Source organism: Carassius gibelio, chromosome B19 (assembly GCF_023724105.1).
Source record: "Carassius gibelio isolate Cgi1373 ecotype wild population from Czech Republic chromosome B19, carGib1.2-hapl.c, whole genome shotgun sequence".
Lineage (NCBI taxonomy): Eukaryota > Metazoa > Chordata > Actinopteri > Cypriniformes > Cyprinidae > Carassius > Carassius gibelio.
In genome coordinates, this window is record NC_068414.1 from 23,279,513 (window position 1) to 23,305,493 (window position 25,981).

Genomic DNA, 25,981 nt, shown 5'->3' on the forward strand with positions numbered 1-25,981 from the left:
TTGTCTTGGTCACTTCTAAATGCACCACAGAGGGCTTGTGTGAAATAAAACACCCTTTTTATTCACTCAAATGCATATGGATGAGGATAAAAAGCCTCATTTCCACAGGGCTAAGTGTATAAAACTAGTGCTCCTTGGGGAGAGCTGTGAATCAGATAGGAAGCAATGTTTTATCTCAATGAATGTCATTGGAAATAGCTCGTCGCAGCCAATGTCCTCCTGCTCTTTACACAAAGGCAGTTAAGTAGCTGCTCACATTTCAAACAGCCTGTTATTTCAGAACATTTCCAATGAGGAACATGCATCTTTCAGACTAACTCATGGTTTGTGTAGCTGTTTGTAGAGAGGAAAGAAACATTAATTGAAACATTAATTGATCCCACTGGAAAACTGTGTGACTAAATTTACTTTCAAGGCAAGACACTATAGGCAAAACCTGTTTTTTTTCATGCACTAATCAATTCCTTCCTTCAGACTAGTGGAAAGACAACATCCAAAATACGCATTTAAGCAGTATAGACTTTATTGCATCTGTCGATTTCAACTGAAGTACATGTTGTATAGTAGAACATGAATATTTTTTGATGTATGGAATTATATATATTTAAAAAATCCTCTTTAAAATCTTTTAATATTTAAAAAAAAAAATGAAATAAAGTGGAATCCGGCTTTAATGTTCAGATTTCTGTTCTGGAAATGTGTGCATATTTGAGTGAATATTTAAACATAACATTTCAGAAAACGTGTAATACAAAACGATAATCTTAAAGTAACATGAAGTAAAAATCCAGGTAAAAACAGATGAGTAAAGAGTTCCAGCTAATCCAGACCACAAGCCACACAACATACTGAAAGTGACAGACATGCATATATGTGCACATATACAAATATAATACTAAATGAGACATGTAAATATAATGCAAACAGCAAAACATTTTCATCTGTAGGTGCAAAATGTGAGCAATACAAACATGCTCTTTTGTCCTACCAGTAGGCTATAAGATATTTGGGATGGATTTGCATTTATTAAATATAACTTTTTGGTGTTTATTTCGATAACTAATAATACTATTATACATTAAACTGGTTATCAATTACACCATTGACTGCATTTTATTGTATCTTATTTTATAAAACTGCTACAGTTGGCTGATTGATAAAAATCAGGCCAGGTTTGACTATTGGCTTTAATGCTGTAAGTACATGTCCTCAAATTTGAAACTGAAAAGAAATGGGTTGAGTCGTTCCCAAAACAACAGATAGCCTAGAGCACAAACATGATTTAAACACTCCTGCACTTATAATGGTAACAAAACAGTACTTTATTTTCAAAAGCAGGCACTGTCTCACTGTGAAGGGATGTATGTCACACATTATGAGGCGCCTGTAATTCTGTACGTTGTTGTATGTGTCTCGAGCACAACAAAGGACGACACTCCCCTCTTGGCGCAATGAACCGCACGCGCTCCCTCTCATTCTACCCATGATGCCCCGCGCGCGTCTGCTTGGATCGAGCCGCCATGTTGTCGGTGTGAAAGCTAGGGAGCTGCTGCAAACCGGGGCTGAAATCCGTCACCATCCGCATCCTCCACCTGTGAGTAGCTCTCTTTTCCGATACCGACCTTTCATCCGGAACGGTTTTAGCTTATTGCGCGTTTATATTTCGGCGTTATGAGGTGTAACGAGTGATTTTGAGGGCTTTGTTGTAAGGCAGTGGCTTCCCCTCCTCTCCCCGGTCTTCCTCCTGCTGTAGTGCTCTTCCTGTCCAGACGGCCCGGGCCTTTTGTTAACGGGAAGAGGACCTGTAGAATAGCGCAGAGCCGGCCTGCGGACTCACAGGTACCGGTTCGAAAGTTTCGCATACCCGTTTGTGTCGGTTTCCGTTGGAAACCAGCATTATTTAATCGTTTAGACCGTGTAACAGTCCATACAACGTTTCATCAAAGCCTTGCCAGACAGTTCCGCCCCTCACCGATTCCCTTGTCGTGAATAAATGGGTGACAATTCACATAAACGCGTCTATTTCACGGCCGTCTGTTGTCAGCGGGTTCACGTACAGCGTTAGTGACGGGGGACGCTCTCCTTCCTCCTTCTGTGGTCTGCTAGTGGACAAAGGCGCACGTCTTTTGTTACCTGTTTGTGTTATCGTGATGCAAACGCATGCTTTGGTCATGGGCAACCAGTTACGATATCTCTACGGTATTACTTCCGGGAGGTGTGCATGCAGCCGCCCGAGCACAGGAGCACTTGTTTCCGGGTGTCTCTGGCGCTTGGGCCATGTAATGGCGAACCTAATCAGTTAGTAGGAGACTGTAAAGAGCATGTAATCTACGAGGACAATGGCTGTGTCTACAAAGTGTTTTAGGCATCATGTACGCCTGCACAGCTCTATGCAGGCAGTTTTATATCTTAAGATACACAGACAATGTCAATATTGAGAACAACCCACTTTTTCAGCGGCCTTGGTACTGTAAATTTTTTTCCCACTGAGATGAAAAGTCTTCAAGTTATCATAACTTTTTATTTTAAGCCAAATAAATTTGATTAATAAAAACTAGAAAACAGAGGGAAAGAACTATCTAATCCCTGTACCATGAACCATGTAATTAAATAAAATAAAAAAGGAGAAATGTAAAACTATTGATTTAAAGATGCTGAAAAAATATGTGGTTTCTATATATATGCAAAGCCGCAGTGCTTCATGGGAGTAGGTGGGTGCTAAAGTGATTTTTTGTTGTTTTGAATATCTGATTGGTGGAGATTTTCATAATCATGGGTAATTTGGTTTCTTGCCAGGATTCCTGTTGTTAACCATGATTCTTTATGAAATAAGATGTAAAAGTACAGGATAATGGCTATAACAGCATTTACCAACCTCATAGCTCACAGTAGGCCTGCCTTTTATTGGTTTGGATGTTATTGTTAAAAATCAATTACCTAATGCAGAAAGTCAAGTCTCCTTTATTTTCAATTCTTCCACATATACCGTACATACATCGAGAGTTGCGTTACTCTCAGACCCATGGGGCTTACAGATAACACTAACAGTAGAGCCTAAAAATCTAGATCAAATATAAAATAAAACTATACAATAAGGGCATGTAAAAAAAAATAATAAAAATAAAGTTAAATAAAGCAGCGCAAGGCATATGGCAGATAGAGTACAAACCAGTGAAGTGAACAAACAGTGCAGTGCACAATCGCACATTTAAAAAAATGAATGGGGTTTTTACTTCTTGAAACTAACCATTGCACTCTATACCTGGAATGTGAGTATCAGAGAAAAGATGTTTGTCAGGTTCAATAGAGAGGCTAATAAGGAGGCGTGTGATGAATGTGAAGGGGAGTTTTGGTTGTGATCCTACACTTTGGGGAATTTCTGTAGCTCTCATGGTGGGATTTTACTTCTTTTCCACTAAGTCACAAGTGTGGGAGTTGAGTGTATTTCTTCCATATGCAGGTGTTGTTAAGCCCAGATCAATGGTTTTCAACTGGTTTTCCTTCAGAACCCAAACGTCCATTTGGATGACCCAATATAGCCCATTTTATGTAGTCAGAGTCATATTATTTTTGTTTTGTTTGAGGATGAGGGCATATCATATTAACTTGTTGTACGTCTCGTTTTGGTATCTGCGTTTTGTCCCGATGGATCTGGCATTTTGGGAGCCTGAAACCGCAATTTTTTAGGTCCCAAAGTGGGTAAATCTGAAAAGGCCAGCCAGTCTGTTTATTTTGTAAAAGGATTATGTCATCATCCCACGTCTCGACCCTAATCAGACACCGCTACATCACGCAACCGCAACAACAATGGTGTGTGTTCGTGCTGCAGAAGCTACTGTGCCTATTAGCTTTAATAACTTTACTAGTTTTAGTTAGTTTCCCTTGTCTGTGGCAAAATTACAGTGCCACATACTGGTCTGGCATAGGGTTGTGTTGATAGACGATAGTATCGTGTATCGACGATAGTCAGAGATATCAACATAAGCAGAATTCTTTGGTGATAATAAAGACTATAATAGGTTCATTTTCCTATTAATTTATTAGATAATAATAACTATTATTTTTCTTTTTATTAGGCGGCTTATTATTAGGGATGCACCGAAATTTCGGCCACCGAAAATTTTCGGCCGAAAATGGCCTTTTCGGTTTTCGGCCGATAGACTTTTATCGCCGAAACAACACGGCCGAAATGTTGTGATGACGCAAACAGAAACCGCGACCTGCACGTGCACCTGCATAGCAAAGACCACGAGCTCCACGCGATATTCACTTAACACCAGTGAGAACATTCTCTCTCTTCTTATTCCTTTATTCGCAGCACTAAAGCGTCTCCTAACAAAGAAAGTAAGACGGACCACGAAGTAAAAACAAAGAAAAGTACAGTCTTATAGAGTCTGTTAGCACACGTCTCACTGAGATCTTTTCGGATCCTCTGCACTTCATCGCGAATGTGCTTGATCCGCGTTAAAAAGACCATTACTTGGATGCGGAAATAAGGCAGCGCGCACGAGAAATGATCCAGGTCGCGCTGGATGCGGAGAACCCGCGTGGAGACGGAGAAGCGCCAAGTGCAGGAGACAGATCAGAGCGCAGAAAAAAAAGACTGGTCTCTGCACCAGATGAGTGGCATGCACCCTCGGTGTCTGATATGTTCAGTGGAATTCTGCAAGAAAGTGCCTCAAATAATAATAATACGTTGGCTATTTTGTTCTTAGGCTACTATATATATATATATATATATATATATATATATATATATATATATATATATATATATACATACACACACACACACACACACACAAACACAAACATATATACATACATAATATCAGATTGTAGCCATATTTATGCTAGATTTTCTGCTAGATTTCTGCTTTAATTTGATAAAAATGTTTATTTATGCCCTGGCCCTATTTAAATACACTCTCTCAAATATTTCTCAATTGTCAGGCAGATGACAAGCTCAACTGCTCAACAGCTAGATGGTTATCTGTCTGAAGTCCCCATCCCCAGAATTGATAACAGTCTTGCCAACTGGAGAAGTAATGCACTTTCTAGTCCTACATAGAAAAATTTCAAATGCACTTCACCTAAATGCACTTTGTTTTTATGAGAGAACTGTTCATTTTAAAACCTTTCTGCAGGCCAGTAGGCCTGTACATTATTATTAAATATACACATGAGTTGGATAAATTTTTAGTTTGAATTTTATTTTATACTGTGCATTGTTGCAATGTGCTTAATAAATATTTGCATCATTTGTAATTATGTATTTTTATGGTTTTTTTTTTAAAATAAGTTATGTAATTGTAATTATCTTTGAAACTTTAATATTAATTTATGCAATTGCAATGTCTTAATTTTAGTAAAGTTAGTACACGGTCATAGCAATAAATGCAATGGTACTAATAATTGGCATAATTTCTTTCGGGGTTTCGGTTTTCGGCCTTGGTTTTCTCTTTTTCGGTTTTCGGTTTCGGCCAAGAATTTTCATTTCGGTGCATCCCTACTTATTATAATTTGGCTATCAAACTGCCCAGCTATTTCACTTCAGCACCGCACACACACACCGCGCGCTCCAGCGCAGGAGGATTAGAGCCTGTATTCTGTGAAGTTGTCCGCTTTGACTCTGTTAACTCATTAAATCCATGAAATGAAAGCGATAGAAAATGAGGAGTTGGTGTCCCACACATTTAATGGCTGGTACACGGCAATGCACTCTTCAAGAAAGAGATTAACTTTTTCTTGGCGTTACAAATAAAGTAAAGACAAAAGAATAACAAGGCGGCAGAGCGAACTTATCATCCATAGTGGTTCTCACGTAGTCCTTCTCTTAAAGACTGATCACTTGACTTATAACACACTATGTGGTGATGACATAGAAGGACTATTTGAGAACCACTATGTGGAAGATAAGTTCGCTCTGCTGCCCTGTTATTAGAGTGCTGTTTGACTGATGCATCAGTTCAATTCAACTTTACTCGATATGAAGTTACCTGTTTTGAATACTTTTATATTTAATGTGTTTATTTATGCCCAATATTAGTGTTAAACTGTTGGACTTTAAAAGAAATCTACTATTGATTTTCACTGTTGACTGATTTTGCAGAACATTTAGACTGATAACTTCCATGCGCAGATGTGGCAAATTTGTCACAGGACACGCGATATGACCGTTGCGTCCGACTATAGGGCTGGGATAAACGATTATTTTTTAAACGATTAATCTAGTGATTATTTTTTCGAAGCATCGATTAATCTAACGATCAATTTTTTCAGACTGATTCGATTTCGATTATCTCCCCATTAATTGACTATTAACAATTTATACATGTTGATTTACATATCTGAATCTGAATGAAAGAAAAACATGAATTCCTTAACATTGCAATATATGTTATGTAAACTTTAGGGCTTTAAGCTAATACAGAGAGTGCTTTTCCAAAAAAAAAAAAGTAAATTAACACTGGGAGCCAGCAGCCTGTCATGGAGAAAAAAATAATAATCTTTTTCTATCGTGTCTAATGATTTTGGTTTGATTTTGCACGAGAGAGAGAGATCGCTCGTGTAGTTTAAAGACTTTGAGTGCGGGAGCGCACGTGAAACTTTGGTGTTTCACCCCTTTTCTATCGTGTTTAATGATTTTGGTTAATATGCACAATGGAGAGAGGGAGCAAGAAGCGCTCGTGTTGTTTGAAGACTATGAGTGTGCGCGCGCAGCCGGGGCGCTCTCTCGTACGCACCCTGTCATTCTATTCTACATCACTCACCGATCAAATAAGGCTTTGACAGCTTCAAAAAAAAAAGATAGATGCAGAAAACCCCCTGGATTGGTTATATAACGGTGGACAGAATGTTGATCCGGCCATCGCGTATATTCAGCGCACATAAGGTAAACGTTTTGCAAACGTTTTTTAGAGAAATAAAAACAGGTTGACGAATCGATGCGCATATTTTGCGTCGACGTATTTTTTGTGTCAACTTCATCGATTACCTCGACGCATTGTCCCAGCCCTAGTCCGACTATATAAGAACTAGCTGTTTTAAATAGTTTTTTTTTATATTTAACGTTAGTTTATCAGTATGTTTGAAAGTAGATATTTTTTTTATTATTGGTTATTCTATAGGATCTCTCGCGCACCTGTGCGGTTTAAAACACCAAATAGTTATGCTATGACAAGAACAAAGAGCCTCTCTCTTGCTCCACCCATGCACGATAATATCATGTATCGTCGATCTCACGGGCTGACGATATGACTATTTTGAAAATGACCATAATCGCCCAATACTAGTCGGGCATGTAAACTACATAGTTTTGAGTCTGTTTCTGTGGTTTAGTGTGTAGGCAGACAGTTTTGAGATTGTCACATTCCAGTTAATTACCACTGGCTTAGAAGTCAACAAGTTGATTATATTATAAATGATAAGCTTAAATATTCTAGAAATTGATGATTCTAGGTTAAATCATACAACCAAGCTCATCTCATGGAAGCAACATCGTTTTGCCAGGTGATTATTTTGTATGTTTTTGTGCTTCAATATGGAAAAACAACTAAGTATGACGGTCCTTCCCTGAACCTAACTGTCAGTAGGGCATTAGCAGCGCATATACAAAACAAGTTTGTTCCAATTCGGGAAATTAAGCCACCAATTATCCAAAATGTAAAATAGTTTCAAATTGCTATGAGTGTGTGGTTCAAAGCTGTCCTGTGCTAGTTTCTCCATAGGCTTCAACCTGTCATGTCAAAAAAAAATTATTTGACTCATAGTTTTGACCTGCCACACCTAATTTGCTGGTTTATTGGACCATGTTTGTCATTGAAAATAGGTGTGGGATGAATTTTGTTCTTATGCAGAGAGCCCTCTTTGTTACTAGAGTGCTGTGCACACGGTTATCTCAGTCTGTCTGAACAGTGTGTTGCTTCACCCTGTGTACTGTCTTGATTTGAAGCTCAGGGCATTACTTAATCTATGTGTACAGGATTACACCTGATGGGGATCTTGGGCAGGTGTATAATCTATCTGCGTTGCATTTACAGCGTTTAATGTTCCAAGGGACAAATTAGAGAGCAGACTCTTAAAATATATATGGTAACTGGTAGGTAGATGGCCAGAGAGCTGAAATAGGGGTTTGGTTTATGTGTATGGAGTGGAGTGGACATTACCTATCCAGTGTTCCAGTTTTATATTACTCTTTTAAATTAGTTCTAATATTTTTAGTTAAAGAATGTTTTTATGGCTTTTGTATGCCTACATCAAATTTGTAAGAGGTGTAGCCTATTTCATTGTTAGTGATGCTGGTGTTGATTTTCTTAATATTTTATTTGATGTTAAATACAGATATTTCCATTTTATAACCTTTTGCTTGAGATCTTAAAATGGGAACTTAATGGAATAGTCTGGAATTTGGCTCTGAAAATTGTTTTGCATTTTCATGGGCAACTGGCCGTTTATCCAGGTTGTTTTTAAAATCCAGCCATTCCTTCAAGTTGGATGACTGGTCAGACTTTATCTTAGTCACAGTTTAAATTGGGAAATTATGACCCAGTAAATTATCTTCTAGCCAGTTGGTGTGTCAGCTTCCAAAACCTCTGGTACTAATGGAGCTAACAACAAATCTGTGGTCCTTTCAAACAGTTTATGGTTACATGATAGTGTGTTTTAAAATGTTGTTTGTTTGTTATTTAACTCTTTTAACATTGGTTGCTTCAGTATGCTTTCACCAGCATTACAATAACTTTCATATTTGTATTGCATATTCTAAATATACATCCAAATTCTTCTGCTTTCTTCCTACCAGTTATGAACCCCAGTTTAATTTAATGCTAAAACACATGTGTTTGAATGAAAGCTTCAGTACCTACTGAATATTTCAACTGAGTGAGACACTTGGTTAACTTATGAAAGGTGGTTATGAAATACACTTAATCTCCTAAAAAGCAGCTCTAAAAAGGCTCGGTCTCTTATTTCAAGAAGGATCTGTGTGACGTAATTTAACCCCAGTGCTGTCAACACCCCTACACCATTTTAGGGTGAGATTACACCAATCTCCGGATTTTGCTGTTGGGATTAGTTTGCTGCTTGTGGTGGCCTGCATCTACATATCTCTCAAAAAGATTGGTTAGATTTAGATGTGAGAGAAGGAGCAAAACTGATGTGGCCTCTTTTCTATGTGTTCAAAACTGTTTCTCTGAAACCAGAAATGCTCCCGTTACTGTTTTTTTTTTTTTTTTAATTTTTAGGGTATTTATATAGCAATAGGATTAAACATGACAATTAATATTTTGAGTTTATTATAGTTTATTTAACCCAAATAGTTTCTCTGTCCTCTTTCATTGGGTAAACAAACAGGTGTTGGTCATAAAACAAGGCCAGTTGTAATTTCATTGAATAATTTTGTTAAATTTAATGGCAGTGTTTACGTACCAGAAAGATTAAATGGTTGGAGCCTGTCTTACATATCCACATGATGTGTGACTGCTCATTTAACTCTGTGTCTTTGTTTGTTAAAAAGGAGAATTATTGAAATGGAAGGGCAGTGTTTTTCATATTATTGATGGCTGACATATGTCACCATTTAGAGAGAAATGGGACAACTGTAATTTCCTTGCAAGCAGAAATATGGAAAAAACAAGTGAAACTGTGCCATGAGGAACTTTTTTTTTTTATTGTTATTGCACATCTTTTGGCAAGAGTTGCTGTGGTAGGAATTTTTTGCAAATAACCCTGTGTTGTCCATGATAAACAGCGGTTTATTCACCTACTCTGGACTCTATATTTATTTATTTTATTTATTTTTATAAATTAGTAGTTGCTGTTTTAGATTGATTTTTGTTTTCCCCCTGATTAGTGTCTTCCTTACATTGCAATTGGCCTAAATGACAACATGATTTTTCCCTTAGAAAAACATTGATTACCTTGGTTACAGGGTTTTCACGGTATCAAAATGTCAGTATTCGGTACCAATCCCTGTGAAAATCCATGGTTCTCTGTATTTTCTGACTGATATGACAAAAAATGTTAACCATTTGTACATTCTCTAACAGGCATATTTTAGATTTACAATTCAATAGACTCTGGTGTGTAAAAATAGTAAATATCATGTTCTCCTGTTTTTTTTTTTACCCTTATAAAAGTTATAGGAGCATTAAATAGTTCATAAAGAAACTTCATTCTATGCTTATATTAGCATTAGCTGTGCTTATGCTAATGATTAACTGCTTTAGCAACCGTGTTTATTTCAATTCGACATTCAAATTAAAATATTTAAGAAAATTCATAACAGAATTTTGAGTTTTCCACAGCCTTACTCTTTATTTATGGCGGGATATTTGCAAAACCATTCTCTGCCAGCAGGAGGCACTTATAGAGCGTGAGAGAGAGAGGTTTCCCCAGTAACGCCTGTAATCAAATAAGTGCTCAAAACAAACGCTGCTCAGGCATTACAGGCAAGATGAAATGAAAAAAAATTTAAATTGTCTAAGAAATTATCGTGATAAATGATAATATTGTCGTTCTAAGACCAGTCTCAACAAATATAAGCCGCATTTCCAGTCGCGTCCGCGCCACCTCTAGTTAAAAACATCTCAGCTGTTCAGAATGACACAAGCGCACCGCAGGTCATGTGTCAAGAACCAACTCAATCAGCTTCCTTCGGGGTGAAATTCCCTGTTGTTTTTGAAAAATGGGGTGCACCCAAACACTGCAGAGTTTATCACTTTTCTTCGTATATAAATTTGGTAGCAGAGTTACAGCCAGGGTTTTTCGGTGGTGGAAATCCATTACTGAAATGTCTGATGTCTGAAACTGGGATCGCAGCTGATGGGTGCTTAGCAGCGATAGATGCCTCAGGAGCGCAACTACCCGAGCGCTTTGGAAAGGAGGAGAAAAAGACGCGCAGGCTGTGTGTGCGTGTGTTAACTCCCTGGCGCGTTGACACACGCAACCACACGCCTACAATATATTTAGCTGAGCAAGCCAATTGAAGCGAGCGAAAAGTAGGCCCATTTTGACAGAAAGAGCAACGAAGTAGTGAACTAGCAGTAGTGCAAGTTCAATGCAATATCACTTGCGACGCAAACATCCACAAATAAATGAAAGGTGCTTCCTAAAGCTGGCCACTTTAGCGAGACTTTATCTCTTTATTCCCGGGACATTTGTGCCATCGGAGAGAGTGTTTTCTGCCACGGGCTGTCCAAGGGCTGTGCTCCAGACTAGCCCCACATCATGACATGTTGCATGTTTTCAATAAAAATAGAAAAAAATTTTGCTGTTGAAAAAAATTTAGTTAATTTTTTTCTTTTTTCTTTTTATCGTGCAATTAATTGATTTATCTACTATAGCGACATGCCTAGGTAATAGTGTTGTCAAAATACCCGGTACTTCGGTACCAAGTCGGTATTAAAATAACGGGAATGTCATGGTACCAGGTTTCTTTAAGTACCGGTAGTAACGAGTGCCTAGTCAACCCGGTTCTTGACGCATAACGCGCTATGATTTCCGCGAATCTGAAAACACAGGCAGAATCTCAAAATCCAGTCATAAAAATTAAACTTACATTTTAATATGGACAGTCAAGGAATTTGTCAATGGCACAATAAAAAAACATGTCAGTCTACGTCCAATCCCTCACTTTTTCTAGTTATATTAAATTAAATTAAATTAAATTGAATTAAAAAATTAAAAATACATCAAGTTATATAAGGTTAAAATATTTTGCCAGTCATTTATATTTATTGAATTTTGATGAATTTATGAATTTTAGCTCATATCGCCAACCCCTAGTGTCACTTTTAAAAGAAATGGTGATACTGCTTTGAAGTTCTAAAGATAAAGTGGAACACATTTCTTTGCTTGATTGTGTACATATGAGATATCCATAAATTATATGGATTTTCAGATCAGTGGAGCAAGTTTCGTTTTTTTGTTAACTTTAGACACTGTCAGGAGTAAAACGTTTTGTACCTTGAATTACAATGCTCATACTTTATCAGTGTATTTAGTAATATGACACTTATTAAATTTTTTGAATGCTGTGAATGTAATGAACCATTTAAGTTCACTATTCAAAGAGTATATTTATCAAACCACAAACTGACCTTTTTTTCATCAGGAAAATTTGTTCTAGTGGAAATTCCTCCATTGTTTCTACCCTTGACTTTCTCAGTATGTCAGTCATTTTGTGACAATGATATCAGATGCACATTTGACGGAGAATGAAATGACTCATTTTGACAGGCCCGCTCTGCTTGATTAACTAGAACAACAACCTCTGCTTTCCCCTCTGAGCCTCAACAAGTGTGTGCAATGTAGTAATGAGCACTTCCAGCCCAACGCTGACTCTCACACTGATGGATTGAATTGACCTCATTCTAGCCCAGACCGTATGTGTCTTCTTCCATTGCCCTATATATTCATGGGTCAGGGATTTTATTTTATGTTGTCTTTCCTGGAATCCATTCAGTTGATTTGGTATCACTCTGATTTAGTGTGCTGTTATATACTATTCACATCCATCTAGGGTTAATTTCTATAAAATAAGTGAAGCTGCTTTTGATTTTGCCGTTGATTATTACTGGCAATATTTGTGAGCTTTCTCATTCTCAGCTTGCTTTGAGATATACAAGTGTGGTAAAATGGTAACCAAATACGCTTTAAGTGCAAAGTAATCCCAGATGCCTTTGGGGTTAATGGTGTTTTGTTTGTTCTTTTGTTACAGTCTCTGGTGGAATGAGCGTAGCGTGTGTGTTGAAGAGGAAAGCTGTGCTCTGGCAGGATTCGTTCAGCCCCCACCTGAGACTGCCTCCCCCTGACAGGCCATTACCCAGCATGCCTGTGGTGCTGAGTGCTGCGGGCCACACCCCCCAACCTGGCCCTTCTCCTCAGGCCCCTCCCCCCACGCAGGGAGCGGGACGCTCTCAAGATGACGCCATGGTGGATTACTTCTTCCAACGGCAACATGGCGAGCAGCCAGGCTACAACAATTGCAAACACCGCTGGCCGACTGGTGACAACATTCATGGAGACAACCAGGTAGAAGTTAGTGACCAGAAAACCACCTCTTTTTTACAGGTATTAAATCAAAAAAGTCGTTTAATAATTGTATAACTTTTAAAACAGGTACGATCAATGGATGAACTTAACCATGACTTCCAGGCACTTGCACTAGAGGGCCGAGCTATGGGAGAGGTGAGAGTCTTTATCTTCCTTATCTTCTGCCTGATGTTTCGTTTTTCCCACTTGTTATGTATTAATATTTCTGTCTGATGTTCCCATCCTGCAGCAGCTCCTTACTGGGAAGAAGTTTTGGGAAAGTGATGATTCAGGGAAAGATGGACCAAAAGGGATCTTTCTGGACCAGTGGAGAGACAGCGCTTGGGGAGCTTCTGGTAAGTGTGAGATTAAGATGCAATGGTTGTATTTACATATTTAGTATTTTTCTTTCTAATGCATTTTTTTTTCTCTAGATCACTCAGTTTCCCAGCCAATCATGGTGCAGCGCCGACCAGGCCAGGGCTTCCATGGCGTCGGAGAGGCCGGATCTGTGCTGTCGCCACGTTCTGAGAGTGGCGGATTAGGCGTCTCCATGGTGGAGTATGTTCTTAGCTCCTCCCCTGCTGAAAAAATGGACTCGTGTCTGCGCAAAGGAGCCTTTGTGAGTTTCTTTCATCATCAAAACATTCTTTTTATTCTTTATTATGATTCTGTTTAAGAATAGCTCCTTATTTCCACTTCAATCCCCCTTTTTGTTTCACTCAGGGTCCAAGAGAGCCTGAGGCGGATGACCCTGAGAAAAGGGTAGAGCAAAAGCCCAAAACAACCTTTGATCCTGAGCGGATGGAACTTAAGGAGACAGAGCCGGATGTTTTGGATAACCCCAATGGACTGCCCAATCAGAATGGACTAGATGTTGATGTTAAGGATTTTAGGTAAACACCATTGAAAAAAAAAGTATCTGTATTATAATTTTAAAGAAATTAATAATTTTATTAAGGATGCGTTAAATTGATCTGAAGACATTATAATGTTGCAAAATATTTAAATGAACAGAAATACATTAAAATTTAAATCAATATATTAAAATAACAAACTGTTATTATAAATTGTAATTTCACAATATTGCTGTTTTTTTGGCAGTTTTGTTCAAATACATTCACCTTGATTGAGAATAAGAGACTTGTAAAATGTAATCCTATCAACCTTATACTTTTAAAAGTTCTCTTTAATTGTATCGTATTGAAGACAGACCTCTCGTTTGTTTCTCACGCAGCCGTGCTCCTGGTAACTGCCCTCCGACTGGTCCAGAGGTGGAGTTGGGTGGGCCAGAAATGGCTGGAGGTGCAGGGCCAAAACCAGCAGAGGAGTTCTCAAATATCGAAACCCAAAATGTGACCCTGGACCCCATGGAATCTGTTTCCATGGAGACTTTACAGTTTGCAGATTACACTGGAGGCCAGCTGCCTCTTGACTCTACAGCTGCTACTGTCGGCCTGTTTGACTACAACTCCCCTCAGCAGGTGAATATCTGAAGCTGCTAGCACTTTCAACAATCAAGTCTGTAATTAGAGTAAAGTAATTATAATGAAAGCTTGTGTGTGTGTGTGTTATAAATATTTGTGTTGAGTTAATTGCCTTCAAAGGCTACACATGTGAAGGCTAACTTTGAAAACCTTTGTTTGAAGTAATGTCACAATACCGTTCAGTCTCTCTAGAAGTTATTCTGGAAAAGTAATTATTAGCCATATTTGCATATACTTCTGCATTTATGAATGTAAACAAATGCAAATGTTTAGTATAAATTTCATGCTTGTTAAAAGCATTATGTATTGCAGCTGTTCCAGAGGCCCAGTGCTTTGGCAGTACAGCAGCTCACCGCGGCCCAGCAGCAGCAGTACGCCCTCGCCGCAGCTCAACAACAACACATCGGTGAGTTTGACTGAGATATGAGTGTCCAGACGAAGTGGGCAAAAGTTTCAGGTGTTTTATTTAACTTGGTTTCTTATTGGTTGTGTGTTAGGTTTGGCCCCAGCTGCATTTGTACCGAATCCATACATCATCAGCGCTGCTCCGCCTGGAACTGATCCATATGCTGCCGGCCTCGCTGCTGCTGCCACTCTAGGTGAGAGCTCATGGTTGACATTTGAGATGTTTATGTAATAGGGATGGAACAGTTCTCTGTAAAAAAAAAAAAAAAATCAAACCATACAGTTCTTCATACACGATTCGACACGCACTAGGACCGCAGGTTCAACTGAACAACGCATTTGTAATATGGTTTGTTATAAAAAGACGCAAAACAAACAGGGTTCAGGGTATGAGACCTATACAATATCTTTGTTTAAACTCATTTAAGCATTGCCAGTTTAAACATTTAAGAGCCAGAAGACACATGCACGCGCACAAAGATCAGATCTGTGTGTGCGCTCATCCGAAACATGTGAACCTGCACATATATTTAGTTCTCTTTAAATGGACAAATTCACACAAAAATTGTCAAAATGCCTGTCTTGGTGAGTATCCTATAGCAGACACAGCCAGCTGAACGTACTGTGTATCAGTGGATTCTCTTAAAGTGAAAGCACTTTCTTGAGATCGCTCCACCCCTAATGTGTAATATGTTTAGTTTGTGTTTCAAGATATCTCTGGTGTAAGAGATGGTGTAAAATGATGTTAATGAGCTCGGTACAGTAAGGTATAATGTATAGTTAGCTTCTCTTTGAGGTTCTAATCACTCTATTGGGATTTATTTTGTGATTTTTAAATATTTTTGCTTGTTAAATAAATTGCGTGTTATTTTTATATTATTACAAAATGGTCTAAGCATAAAGAAAAACACTGTACCAATATTACAAAATGTATACTCTACAGTTGACCAATCAGCCATCCTTGCTGAATAAAGTTATTAAAAATAATATTTTTTTTACCGACCACAAGGTTTTGAATGGTGGTGTAAATGGATATTAAATGTGTACCAATGCCACATTCAGTATGCAAAAGTACAAATGTTTTAAATTTGGCCTGATAATGAAAGTGTCTTGGTGCAGCAGATTTCTTTGTGCTTGTATGATGACATTACAGAAATGTGGACTGCATTCCACTGGGTTTCTGTGGCAGGATTGGTCTGTTGCTACAGGGTTCTCTACTGAGCAGTCACAGTGGAGTGGATGAGAAGTGTTCTCATGATGGCTGAGGGTTTGGACTGCATCCTCCAAGGGCTTGAGATTTAGCTCTAGAATTGAGGCAGTCTGCTTGATTAAGCCACACACACATGCACACCTGCTTTGATGCTCCTAAAGCAGAGTACAAAGACAAAGGAAATGGCTGCAGACTCGCCGTCCCGTGTACATCAAAGTCCCTGAGCCTGCTCTGAAGCACAGTGTGCTTTGGCCCTTCATCTTAGAGATGACGTGCATGTTTGTGTATTTCAGGTCCAGCAGTGATGCCCCCTCAGTACTATGGTGTGACTCCATGGGGCGTGTATCCTGCCAACCTATTCCAACAACAGGCTGCCACCCCCTCCAACTCGGCCAACCAGCAGTCAGCAGCACAGAACCAGCAGAACCAACAGCAGGTAAGTGTTCAGCCAACCAGATCTCTGTAGTATGAAAGTCGCAATATGCATGCATTGAACTCATCCACCAATCATTGATCATCTGTGTGCTCCAGGTGATGCGTGCAGGTGGAAACCAACGACCTATGACTCCCAGTCAAGGACAGCAAAGTCAGCAGACAGAGCAGCTTGTAGCTGCAGCAGCTGTGAATTCTGCCTTGGCGTTTGGGCAGGGGCTGGCAGCAGGCGTACCTGGTAAAGCACCATTGATATGTCTTTTAAACGGGTGCTAACAATAAAGCTATTCCTATTTAAGTGAAAAGTGAAAGTGACGTGACATTCAGCCAAGTATGGTGACCCATACTCAGAATTTGTGCTCTGCATTTAACCCATCCGAAATGCACACACACAGAGCAGTGAACACACACACACTGTGAACACACACCCACTTTTAATAAAAGTTGTCAGTTGAGTTAAGGCTGGGTGATTTTTCCGATTTTATTGATTAATTCGAATTTAATGTTTTCCCACAATTTTATTTTTTTAGAAATCGAGGAATCACATTTTTTAATAAAAATATTACCAAACTTTAGAATTGGACACTTGCCAGTGATAACAGATAAGAGAAAAGAACGATCCAAACCGCATGTCGTAGCACGTGATTAACCACTCACGTGTGATGTGCTCATATTGCTAGGAGCCATTCACACCAAATGCGCTTGTATTAACCAAGATCCAACGCGGGCATTGGAATAGGAAAAACATGAAAAATTTTGGAGTGAACTTCTTTTTACTTGAGCACTGTGTTTTTAGAATGCTGTTTCATGCACGAGATGCTGCAATTGATGCAACTACAAAAGTCAAACACCTCCATGTTTGCATAGAAAAAATAACAGAAAAGCAGTGCAAGCAAATAAAAAAACCTGTAACAACTGTATGTCTGATATCTCATGTTTGCATCATGCTGACCGGCTGAAAGCTGCTGTTGTTTTATAGAACATTTATAGATGATAATATTAGTCTACTGGTGTTTTATCTTCAGTCGTTTAGAATTTGAATTACCTTGACTTTTTAGGTTTTTTTTAAAGCATTTTCCTCATTCATATCCAAACATAAAATATATATATATAAGACAAGTTTTTACAAGATGTAGTTGTAGTTCATACATCTTTTCTGCAAAGATACTTAATTGATCGTTTTAACATTTACATTGCGTTGACAACACTTGGAAATAGTTTTCTTTAAATAGAGGGTTAATTTGAAACAAATTATTAAGTTGATTAGTTAAAATCATACAAAATCAAAAATCGAGCCAACGCACCAGATAAGGTAGAGTGTAACCTCATAAACATAGAAAACCCAAAAATATATCAGTCAGTTTTAAAGTTGTGACTTCTTGGCCTGAAAAGTGATGCATTAAAATAAAATTCTAAGTAGGAAAGGAAATTTAAGTTGTTAATCTACACACCTCAGTTGTGTTTTTTGTTTTATTTTGTTTTTTTTTGTAAAATAATGGTCAATGGACTGCATTTATCGGCACCGATAGTCTAGTTTAGTGTGCTGATGTTTAGCACAACTGTGTTTGTGTTGAGTCTTGAGGCCCCCCAATTCTTTTGTCATTTACAACAGATCAGACGTTCAAGGTCATGATGTCTGATGAAGATGTGTTTGTTATTTTCCAGGTTATCCTATGTTGGCTCCAGCTGCGTATTATGACCAGACAGGGGCACTTGTTGTGAATACAGGTGCTCGCGGTGGACCGGTTCGACTTATGGCCCCTGCATCGGTTATCATCAGCCCATCAGCAGCAGGTATGACAAATGAAGGTTGAAGAGTCAACAGACCACCATTAAACTTTTCAAAATGTTTTCTTGTATTTGAATATCAACAATTACCTTTACTTTTTTTTTCTTCTTCCAGTGGCTGCTGCTGCTGCCTCAGCAGGTGGGGCTAATGCCGGTCTTGGTGGTGGAGCAAGTGGTGCGTTCCGTGCATTGAGTTCCCAGCAGGCTCCGGGGCAGCAAGGGAGTGGGGCTTTGGGAGGAAGCTCTTTTTATGGGAGTGGCTCCCCAGGCTCCTCCTCACAGAGCTCTTCACTATTTTCACAAGGCTCTGCTCAGCCAGGAAGCACCTCACTTGGATTTAATGCCAACCCATCTTCTTCTCTGGGAGCCACGCTTGGAGCAGCACTCGGGGGTTTTGGCACAGCAGGTATTGTGATCTCAAGTTTAGTTATGTTGAGAATTAAAATCACTGTAATATTGCTCGAGGGCTGTTGCCTTCAGCTGGAAATATACTTTAAAATCAACATAAAATCAGAAATGACCCATTCTGTTTTTTTACCGTTCCTGGTATGGGTGCACCAAAATTTCAGCATCCTAATATATTTATCTGGAAAAGTTTTGGTTTAATTAGTGCTTTTCCAATGAAAGTTGATCGAAAAAGTGCCTTGTGTGCAGTTTAAATATTTGTTTTAAATGTTAAACGTTTTTATTTGAGTGTTGATTATTACATGAATTTCATTTATGATAAAAACTTCAGTTTGGAGAAAAATTTTTTTTCGGTGCATCAGCATTTCAGAAGTGTTCCAAAATATCATAATGTAATAACTTGCATCTTTCTGAACAGTTGTTTCATATGCAGCTTTGCCAAGGCTGCCTAGGATTTTCAATTGAGACAAATTAATGAAATGGAATGCAAATGTTGTTTGATTTTGCATTTGATGCTACTTAAAAAAATCTGTTTAATTTGACCCTGGTTTAATTTTATGAATGGTTTTGTTTTGCAGTGGCTAATTCCAGTTCCAGTGGATCCCGTCGAGATTCTCTGACGGGTAGCTCTGATCTGTACAAGCGCACACCCAGTAGCCTCACCCCTATTGGCCATGGGGGCTTCTATAATGGCCTCAGCTTTAGCTCCTCCCCTGGCCCAGTCGGCATGCCTCTTCCAAACCAAGGCCCCTCCCACTCTCTCACCCCGCCACCCTCGCTCTCAACTCATGGATCTTCGAGCAGTCTTAACCTTGGTGAGTATGTATGTTTCAGTTACTTTTTTCATCAAAAATCTTTAATAAATTGAATCTAATGCATGCCCACCTCTGGCTACTCCCCGTCAGGTGGACTGACCAATGGCAGTGGGCGATTCATCTCTGCAGCTCCAGGAGCAGAGGCCAAGTACCGCAGTGCTACCACTGGCTCATCTCTCTTCAGTCCTAGCAGCCAGCTCTTCCCATCATCACGGCTACGTTACGGCATGTCTGACGTGATGCCATCGGGACGTAGCCGTCTGCTTGAGGACTTCAGAAACAACCGTTACCCCAACCTGCAGCTGAGAGAAATCGCGGGACACGTCATGGAGTTCTCTCAGGACCAACATGGCTCCAGGTAAAGCACATGTCTGTCACAGCTCACAAACTTTAGGAAGTCAGTACCCCAGTGTTACCACTTTGAATAACCGTGGGAATAAATAAAATGTCCAAAATTTTCTTAAAAACCAATTGGATTGTGTGCAGGTTTATCCAGCTGAAACTGGAGAGAGCAAGTCCTGCAGAACGTCAGTTGGTCTTCAATGAGATACTACAGGCGGCCTACCAACTCATGGTTGATGTGTTTGGAAATTATGTCATCCAGAAGTTCTTTGAGGTAATACGAAGCTATTTTGCTGGTACATGCATCATTTTTCATGTCTAATGAACCACACATGAGAACAGGGAGGTTGCAGGTTCTGACTTGAACCTGATTTATTTGTTACTGCATTGTGCAAGTCAAGTCACATTTATTTATATAGTAGTACATGCAGTACAAGTTGTTTCAAAGGTAGAAAATAACAGTGCCAGTGTTGCCAAGTTCATTAGTTTAGTTTGAGTGTACCTGATGTCAATTATCCCCATTTATGAAGCCATTTATGTGTTTAGTTTGGCAGTCTGGATCAGAAGTTGGCACTGGCTGAGCGGATCCGTGGCCATGTTTTATCCCTGGCGCTGCAGATGTATGGCTGCAGAGTGATTCAAAAAGCTCTGGAGTTTATCCCTTCGGACCAACAAGTCATTGTAAGTTTATAAAAGGCTGTGTGCTCACATCGCTGTGGTGAAGTTACACAAGGTGTGTGAATTAAATCTAATTTGTTGGTGTCTTACGCAGAATGAGATGGTTCGGGAGCTTGACGGACACGTTTTGAAGTGTGTGAAGGATCAAAATGGCAATCATGTGGTGCAGAAGTGCATTGAGTGTGTCCAGCCTCATGCTCTTCAATTCATCATTGATGCCTTCAAAGGACAGGTGTGAATCTATTGAACCGTGTTGACATGGAAATCATGTAGAAGCAGCACAAATACCAATACTCCATATCTAATTAAAAAAAAAACAGCTAATAATTCGCTTTACATTTGTTGAAATATTATAATGATATACTATAAAAAATTAATTAGGTTTTCTTTGTGCGTAAAGAAAGCTTCACTTGATTGTCCAAAAATTATTCTTGTGGCAAAGCTGTATGCTTTGCTTAATATTTTTGTGTAAACTGAGGTTTTTCTCAGTTTATTGATGGAGAGTAAAAATAAAAATACAGCATTTAAATGTCTTTACTGGCAATTCTGATCCGTTTAGTGAATTTTTTTTTTTTTTATCAAAGCTATTAATTGTAAATATCTTTTTTTATTTTATTTAGTATTTCAAAAGAGTTCCTGTTGAATATTTGTATAACTGCAGTCTTGTCAAATTCAGTGTTTCCTCATCAGTGGACCACACTGGCCAAAATGGCTGCAACAATGAATAAGTAGTCTATGGGCCCCATGTTCTTCTATAAAATGAGTCCTGGGGATAGAAATAGTCTACTAACATGCATTTTATGCAAACTGCTTTTTCATCCAGTCGTGGCTGTGGCACGGCTTATTTTGAAGTGTATTTAAAACCTTTGTCTCTGTGTGTATGTTTAACTAATAACTGTGTGTGTTGTGCAGGTGTTTGCTCTGTCCACACACCCATATGGTTGTCGGGTGATCCAACGTATTCTGGAGCACTGCCTGCCTGAGCAGACTCTACCGATACTGGAGGAAATCCATCAACACACCGAGCAGCTGGTCCAGGTAATTTATGAAGCAGTCTCTTTCTGTTCTGACCCAGGATCTTATTCATTCCTCTCATCAAAACCTTTCCCCCCCCCACTTCTTTCCCATATAGGATCAGTATGGGAATTATGTAATTCAGCACGTGTTGGAGCACGGCCGCGCGGAGGACAAGAGCAAGATTGTATCTGAAATCCGTGGAAATGTTTTGGGGCTCAGCCAGCATAAGTTTGCCAGGTGCGCACAAAGCATTTACACATGCAAGATAAACTGCCACATTGGGATCAGGATTTGTGCAGCCAATACTGAGTACCGATTTCTTGCCATGGTGATCAGTCATATCAATGCAGATTCTGATGTTTCTAGCTTTATATAACGTGTAATAATGTTATATAAATCACAAAAATAATATGCTTTTAAAATGGTTTATGCATAACATTGTTTTATCAGGAGCATTCTGATGCAACCCACAAGGTTTATTTTAACCGTATCCAACTGTGGAGGACAAGATAAACATTTAATCTCCTAAAATTGAGAAGTCTGATGTAACTTAAACATTGTCCAATACAAGTCTGAGCAGGACAAAATAAATAGAAACATTTAAACTCAAACATGGAGAAGTCTGTAACTCGAAAGGCTTAATACTGTCCAATATAAGACTGAAGAGGAAAAAAGAAATGGAAAAATGTAAACTACTGAAAAACAAAAACAAACCAAAAAACACGATTATATCCGAAAGCGCTGCAGACAATCCACAGGACGGGTAATAAAAAAAGTTCATTCTGATTATTTGTGGGGGGGTCATGGGTGGATAAAATGATTCATAAACAATACAAATATTAACAAAAAATGGTAAATGCATTTTTTTATCAGGTAGATTATTGCATTTGTGTGTGTTCACATAAACAGAAACGTTGACATACCAGATAAAGTTTGAAAGAAGTAAAGCCTGTGTTCATGCTTTTAAGTAGGCTAATACGGCCAAAGAAGATTGTTTTATAAATAAAGGTTCATTTGAAAGCAGCCCACGATCAGTGTATTGTTACCGTTGACATTGTTATGGTTCAGACAAGATTTTGTTCAGTCCTCCACGCTGTGACAACACACAAAAGACTATTTTTAGCCAAGCAGCGTGGAGAGACACTGTAGAAGCGTGCTGTGGCTGGCCGGTGTGAACGTAACACTGACTAGAGCGGCCGCAATCAGCTCTGGTTCCTGTAGAGTCGTAACTCACCACAGACGATCGAGTCATAAAATGTGATTATCAACCAATCCCCATAGATCGGAGCATCACTACCGCCACTCAAAGGTGCACAGGAAGAAGTGTCTTATTCCGGTGTCTTATTTGTGTTTTTTATTTCCCAGTAATGTGGTGGAAAAGTGCGTGACCCACTCGTTGCGTGCTGAGAGGGCGATGCTGATTGATGAGGTGTGCAGTATGGCAGACGGGCCGCACAGTGCCTTATACACCATGATGAAGGACCAGTACGCCAACTATGTTGTGCAGAAGATGATCGATGTGGCCGAGCCGACACAACGCAAGATTGTAATGCACAAGGTGTGGCTTCGATTTCATTATCAGTATGTCTTCTCTTCCTGTTTGTGCCGATGAATTGTGACTGAACGGTGGATGTCGGTTGTTTTGTGTAGATCCGGCCCCATATTGCGACGCTGAGGAAATACACCTACGGAAAGCACATCTTGGCCAAGCTGGAGAAGTACTACATGAAGAACGGCGTTGACCTCGGCCCACTCTGTGCACCCCCTAATGGCATCATGTAAACACTTCCCGTAACTCCTGTAGGATGCCGGTCTGTGTGCACGTGTGTGTGTGTTTGTCCACACCCGATGACGTAAGGAGGATGGGGTGGAATGGACGATAACCTTCCTCTCATCACTGAGTCATCCCTGGGTTGTTGTGACCCCTTTTTGTTGTTGTTTTTCCTCTCCCTTTTAGCATTTCTTCCTGTTTTCACTCTACTACCTTAATAATGGTCTTTTTTTTTTTTTAATCCTGAATGAAATGAGAGAATATTTGATTTATCCCACGTTCGATCATGTAGGCTTGCGCGAACACACTTTATTGCTTCGCAACACCTTTCTAACGCGCATATTCTTTCATAACACACACGCACATTATCGCTAACACTTGATTGCTAACACGCAGACATTTAGCATGGGAGAAGTTTTTGGTCTTGCTTCTATAAACTATTTAGTGCATACTTGGTGTAGACCTTTGCATATATATATAAATATATATATAACTTTGTAGTTTTTCTGGTTTTTGATGTCCACTCTGTATCTATAATCTTCCCCTGTAGTGAATACATACTTCTGATTGTATAATTGTACATTTGTAAACCTTCGCTAATGTAAATGTGGACTTGCTTCTACAGCCCTTTTTTGGTATGAGGAGAAAAAAAAATGACAAAATGAAACAAAAAAAAACAAAAACATCTTGTGCATTTCAGTGTAAATTCTCACCTCTTTGGTTGTGGTTTCTGAGTTATGAGTTGTTATATATTGTAAATTGTAATATCAGATTTTTTTGTTGGTTTTGAAGCCCTTTGAATTATTACTGCATAGATGTACAAAGAACAGAGAAAAGTGCGCACTCTGCTTTTAGCCATTCACCAGCCACCTCTTTTTCACCTCCACTCATCCCTTTCTTTTTTTAAGATCTTTTATAGTCCCTCCCTCGCTTCGGGGCAGGTAGCAGCAAGCGTGTTTGTGTGTATGTGTTTGACGCGCTCGACTGCCCCGGGTCAGAGTCGGAGGCGTGTACAGATTTGCCATTCTTTTGTCTACTTGTAAGTGATTGTAACATACTGGCCATTGGTTTTTGATTTGGAACACACTCTGGTGTATATTTAAACAGCCTTGTGTATATTTCCTATGATTCTCTTTATGCAGGCACACTTGTAACCATAATGTGTATAGGTAACAGATGCTGTGTGTGCTTTCTGCCTGGGCAACTATTTTTTGTAACTCCAGTTGTAGATTGTCTCTAAACAATGTGTGATCTTTATTTTGAAACAAAACAATGAAAAAAATTCAAAATTTCAGAACTGTCTTTGACTCTTCCTTTTTATGTGCTTATGACTTAAGTGATGTGATCATTATAATCTATTATAGATAGTCATACTTTTCAGGAATCGGTTGAAAAACTAATAGTTCAAGTCAAGATTAAGTCCTTTTAGTTCACAATTAAAGAAATGTGTGATGGCATTTTCCAAAGGATATTTTGATGTTAAAATTTCCCTGTAGCAATAATTTGAAGTTTCTTAACGACTTGGCCTGAGGAAGTAGCAGATATGCTTAAATTAAGGATTCTGTTGATTTTGAGATGTAAAGCTTATATAACATCTTTCCATGGAGCACCTGATTGCAAAATACATACCTTCAACACACCACAAATCTCTTAAGATAAAAATGTCTTAAGATTTGTAAATCTTGCATTTTTCAAAGGTGATTTTATGCCTGTTCACACTAAGGACTGTGGCTGCTCAAGTTTTAATAATTGTTCTAATTATGTGGTCATATAAATATCAACACCGCAATAATAACAACCATACATTAGAGTGATATCATTGGAATCACTTTTGTACCTGATGAACAAAAATGTTAGAAGCCAATCAGAGTCTAGACCTTGAGCATTTAAAGCAGAAGACATCATAACTGCAGTGCATTTATCTTTGTAAATGGGCCTTAACACCTTTGAGCATATTAAATCCATTTAATAGGAATAGATATCAAAAAATAATAGATCATAAGTACAATGAATATCAACTCTGTAATGCCTTGGTGTGTGAATTGAATTTTTTGGAAAAGTTTAGTAAACCTTGAGCCAAAAATATATTTAAATGTTATGTGTTTTGTATCATCTCATATTTGATTCATTACTTTTATGGCCCATATAGCATTATAGTAAAAATATGGAGTCCATGCTTGAGGAAGAAAAAAACATAAAAAGTCAGATGAAATTCTGTAAATCAATGCAATTTTTTTATAACGGAATAACAGACAATTTAAATGAAATGCATATCAGTTTTAACTGTATTTCTCCTAATAATGTCTTGGAATGATTTTAAATGCTTGGTTTTATGACTAAAAGTCTAGTTTAATTATTAGGGCAAAACATAATGTAATATAATGTATATATGTTTTTTGTTTATAATGTATATATGCTTTTTAAACATTCCTCAAAAGCTTAATGTATCATGCTTGATAAATTTTTATAGACATTTTTTATTGACAAGATTTTCTTTTTATATATATATAGGGCAGTGTATGGATGAAGTAAACCTAAGTTGCATCAGTCCAGTTTGCCTTGAAATATTACTAACAATACAAAAGTACTGTTTATT

At 38.6% G+C, this 25,981-nt stretch overlaps 1 protein-coding gene and 1 non-coding gene across 5 annotated transcripts; both read left to right on the forward strand.

Moving 5' to 3' along the window:
• Positions 1-1,403: 1,403 nt before the first annotated feature.
• Positions 1,404-24,682, forward strand: pum1 (pumilio RNA-binding family member 1). Of its 4 annotated transcripts, none has more exons than XM_052583444.1 (22): positions 1,404-1,594; positions 12,722-13,035; positions 13,123-13,191; positions 13,286-13,391; positions 13,470-13,657; positions 13,762-13,931; positions 14,273-14,519; positions 14,835-14,928; positions 15,020-15,121; positions 16,431-16,573; positions 16,669-16,807; positions 18,235-18,363; positions 18,473-18,763; positions 19,341-19,577; positions 19,668-19,935; positions 20,064-20,193; positions 20,466-20,600; positions 20,692-20,829; positions 21,510-21,635; positions 21,730-21,851; positions 22,980-23,172; positions 23,265-24,682. In XM_052583444.1, exons 2-22 carry the CDS (start codon positions 12,733-12,735, stop codon positions 23,394-23,396), a joined length of 3,462 nt encoding a protein of 1,153 aa, XP_052439404.1. In that variant the 5' UTR covers positions 1,404-1,594; positions 12,722-12,732; the 3' UTR covers positions 23,397-24,682. The 4 variants fall into 4 exon arrangements, with proteins under 4 accessions (XP_052439404.1, XP_052439403.1, XP_052439405.1 ...); XM_052583443.1 differs by having other exon boundaries at positions 1,449-1,594; positions 14,820-14,928; XM_052583445.1 differs by having other exon boundaries at positions 1,514-1,839.
• LOC127981083 (small nucleolar RNA SNORA5) lies at positions 21,254-21,392 on the forward strand. The gene has a single exon (XR_008160064.1). It is a non-coding gene; the product is annotated as a small nucleolar RNA SNORA5 (small nucleolar RNA).
• Positions 24,683-25,981: the final 1,299 nt, after the last annotated feature.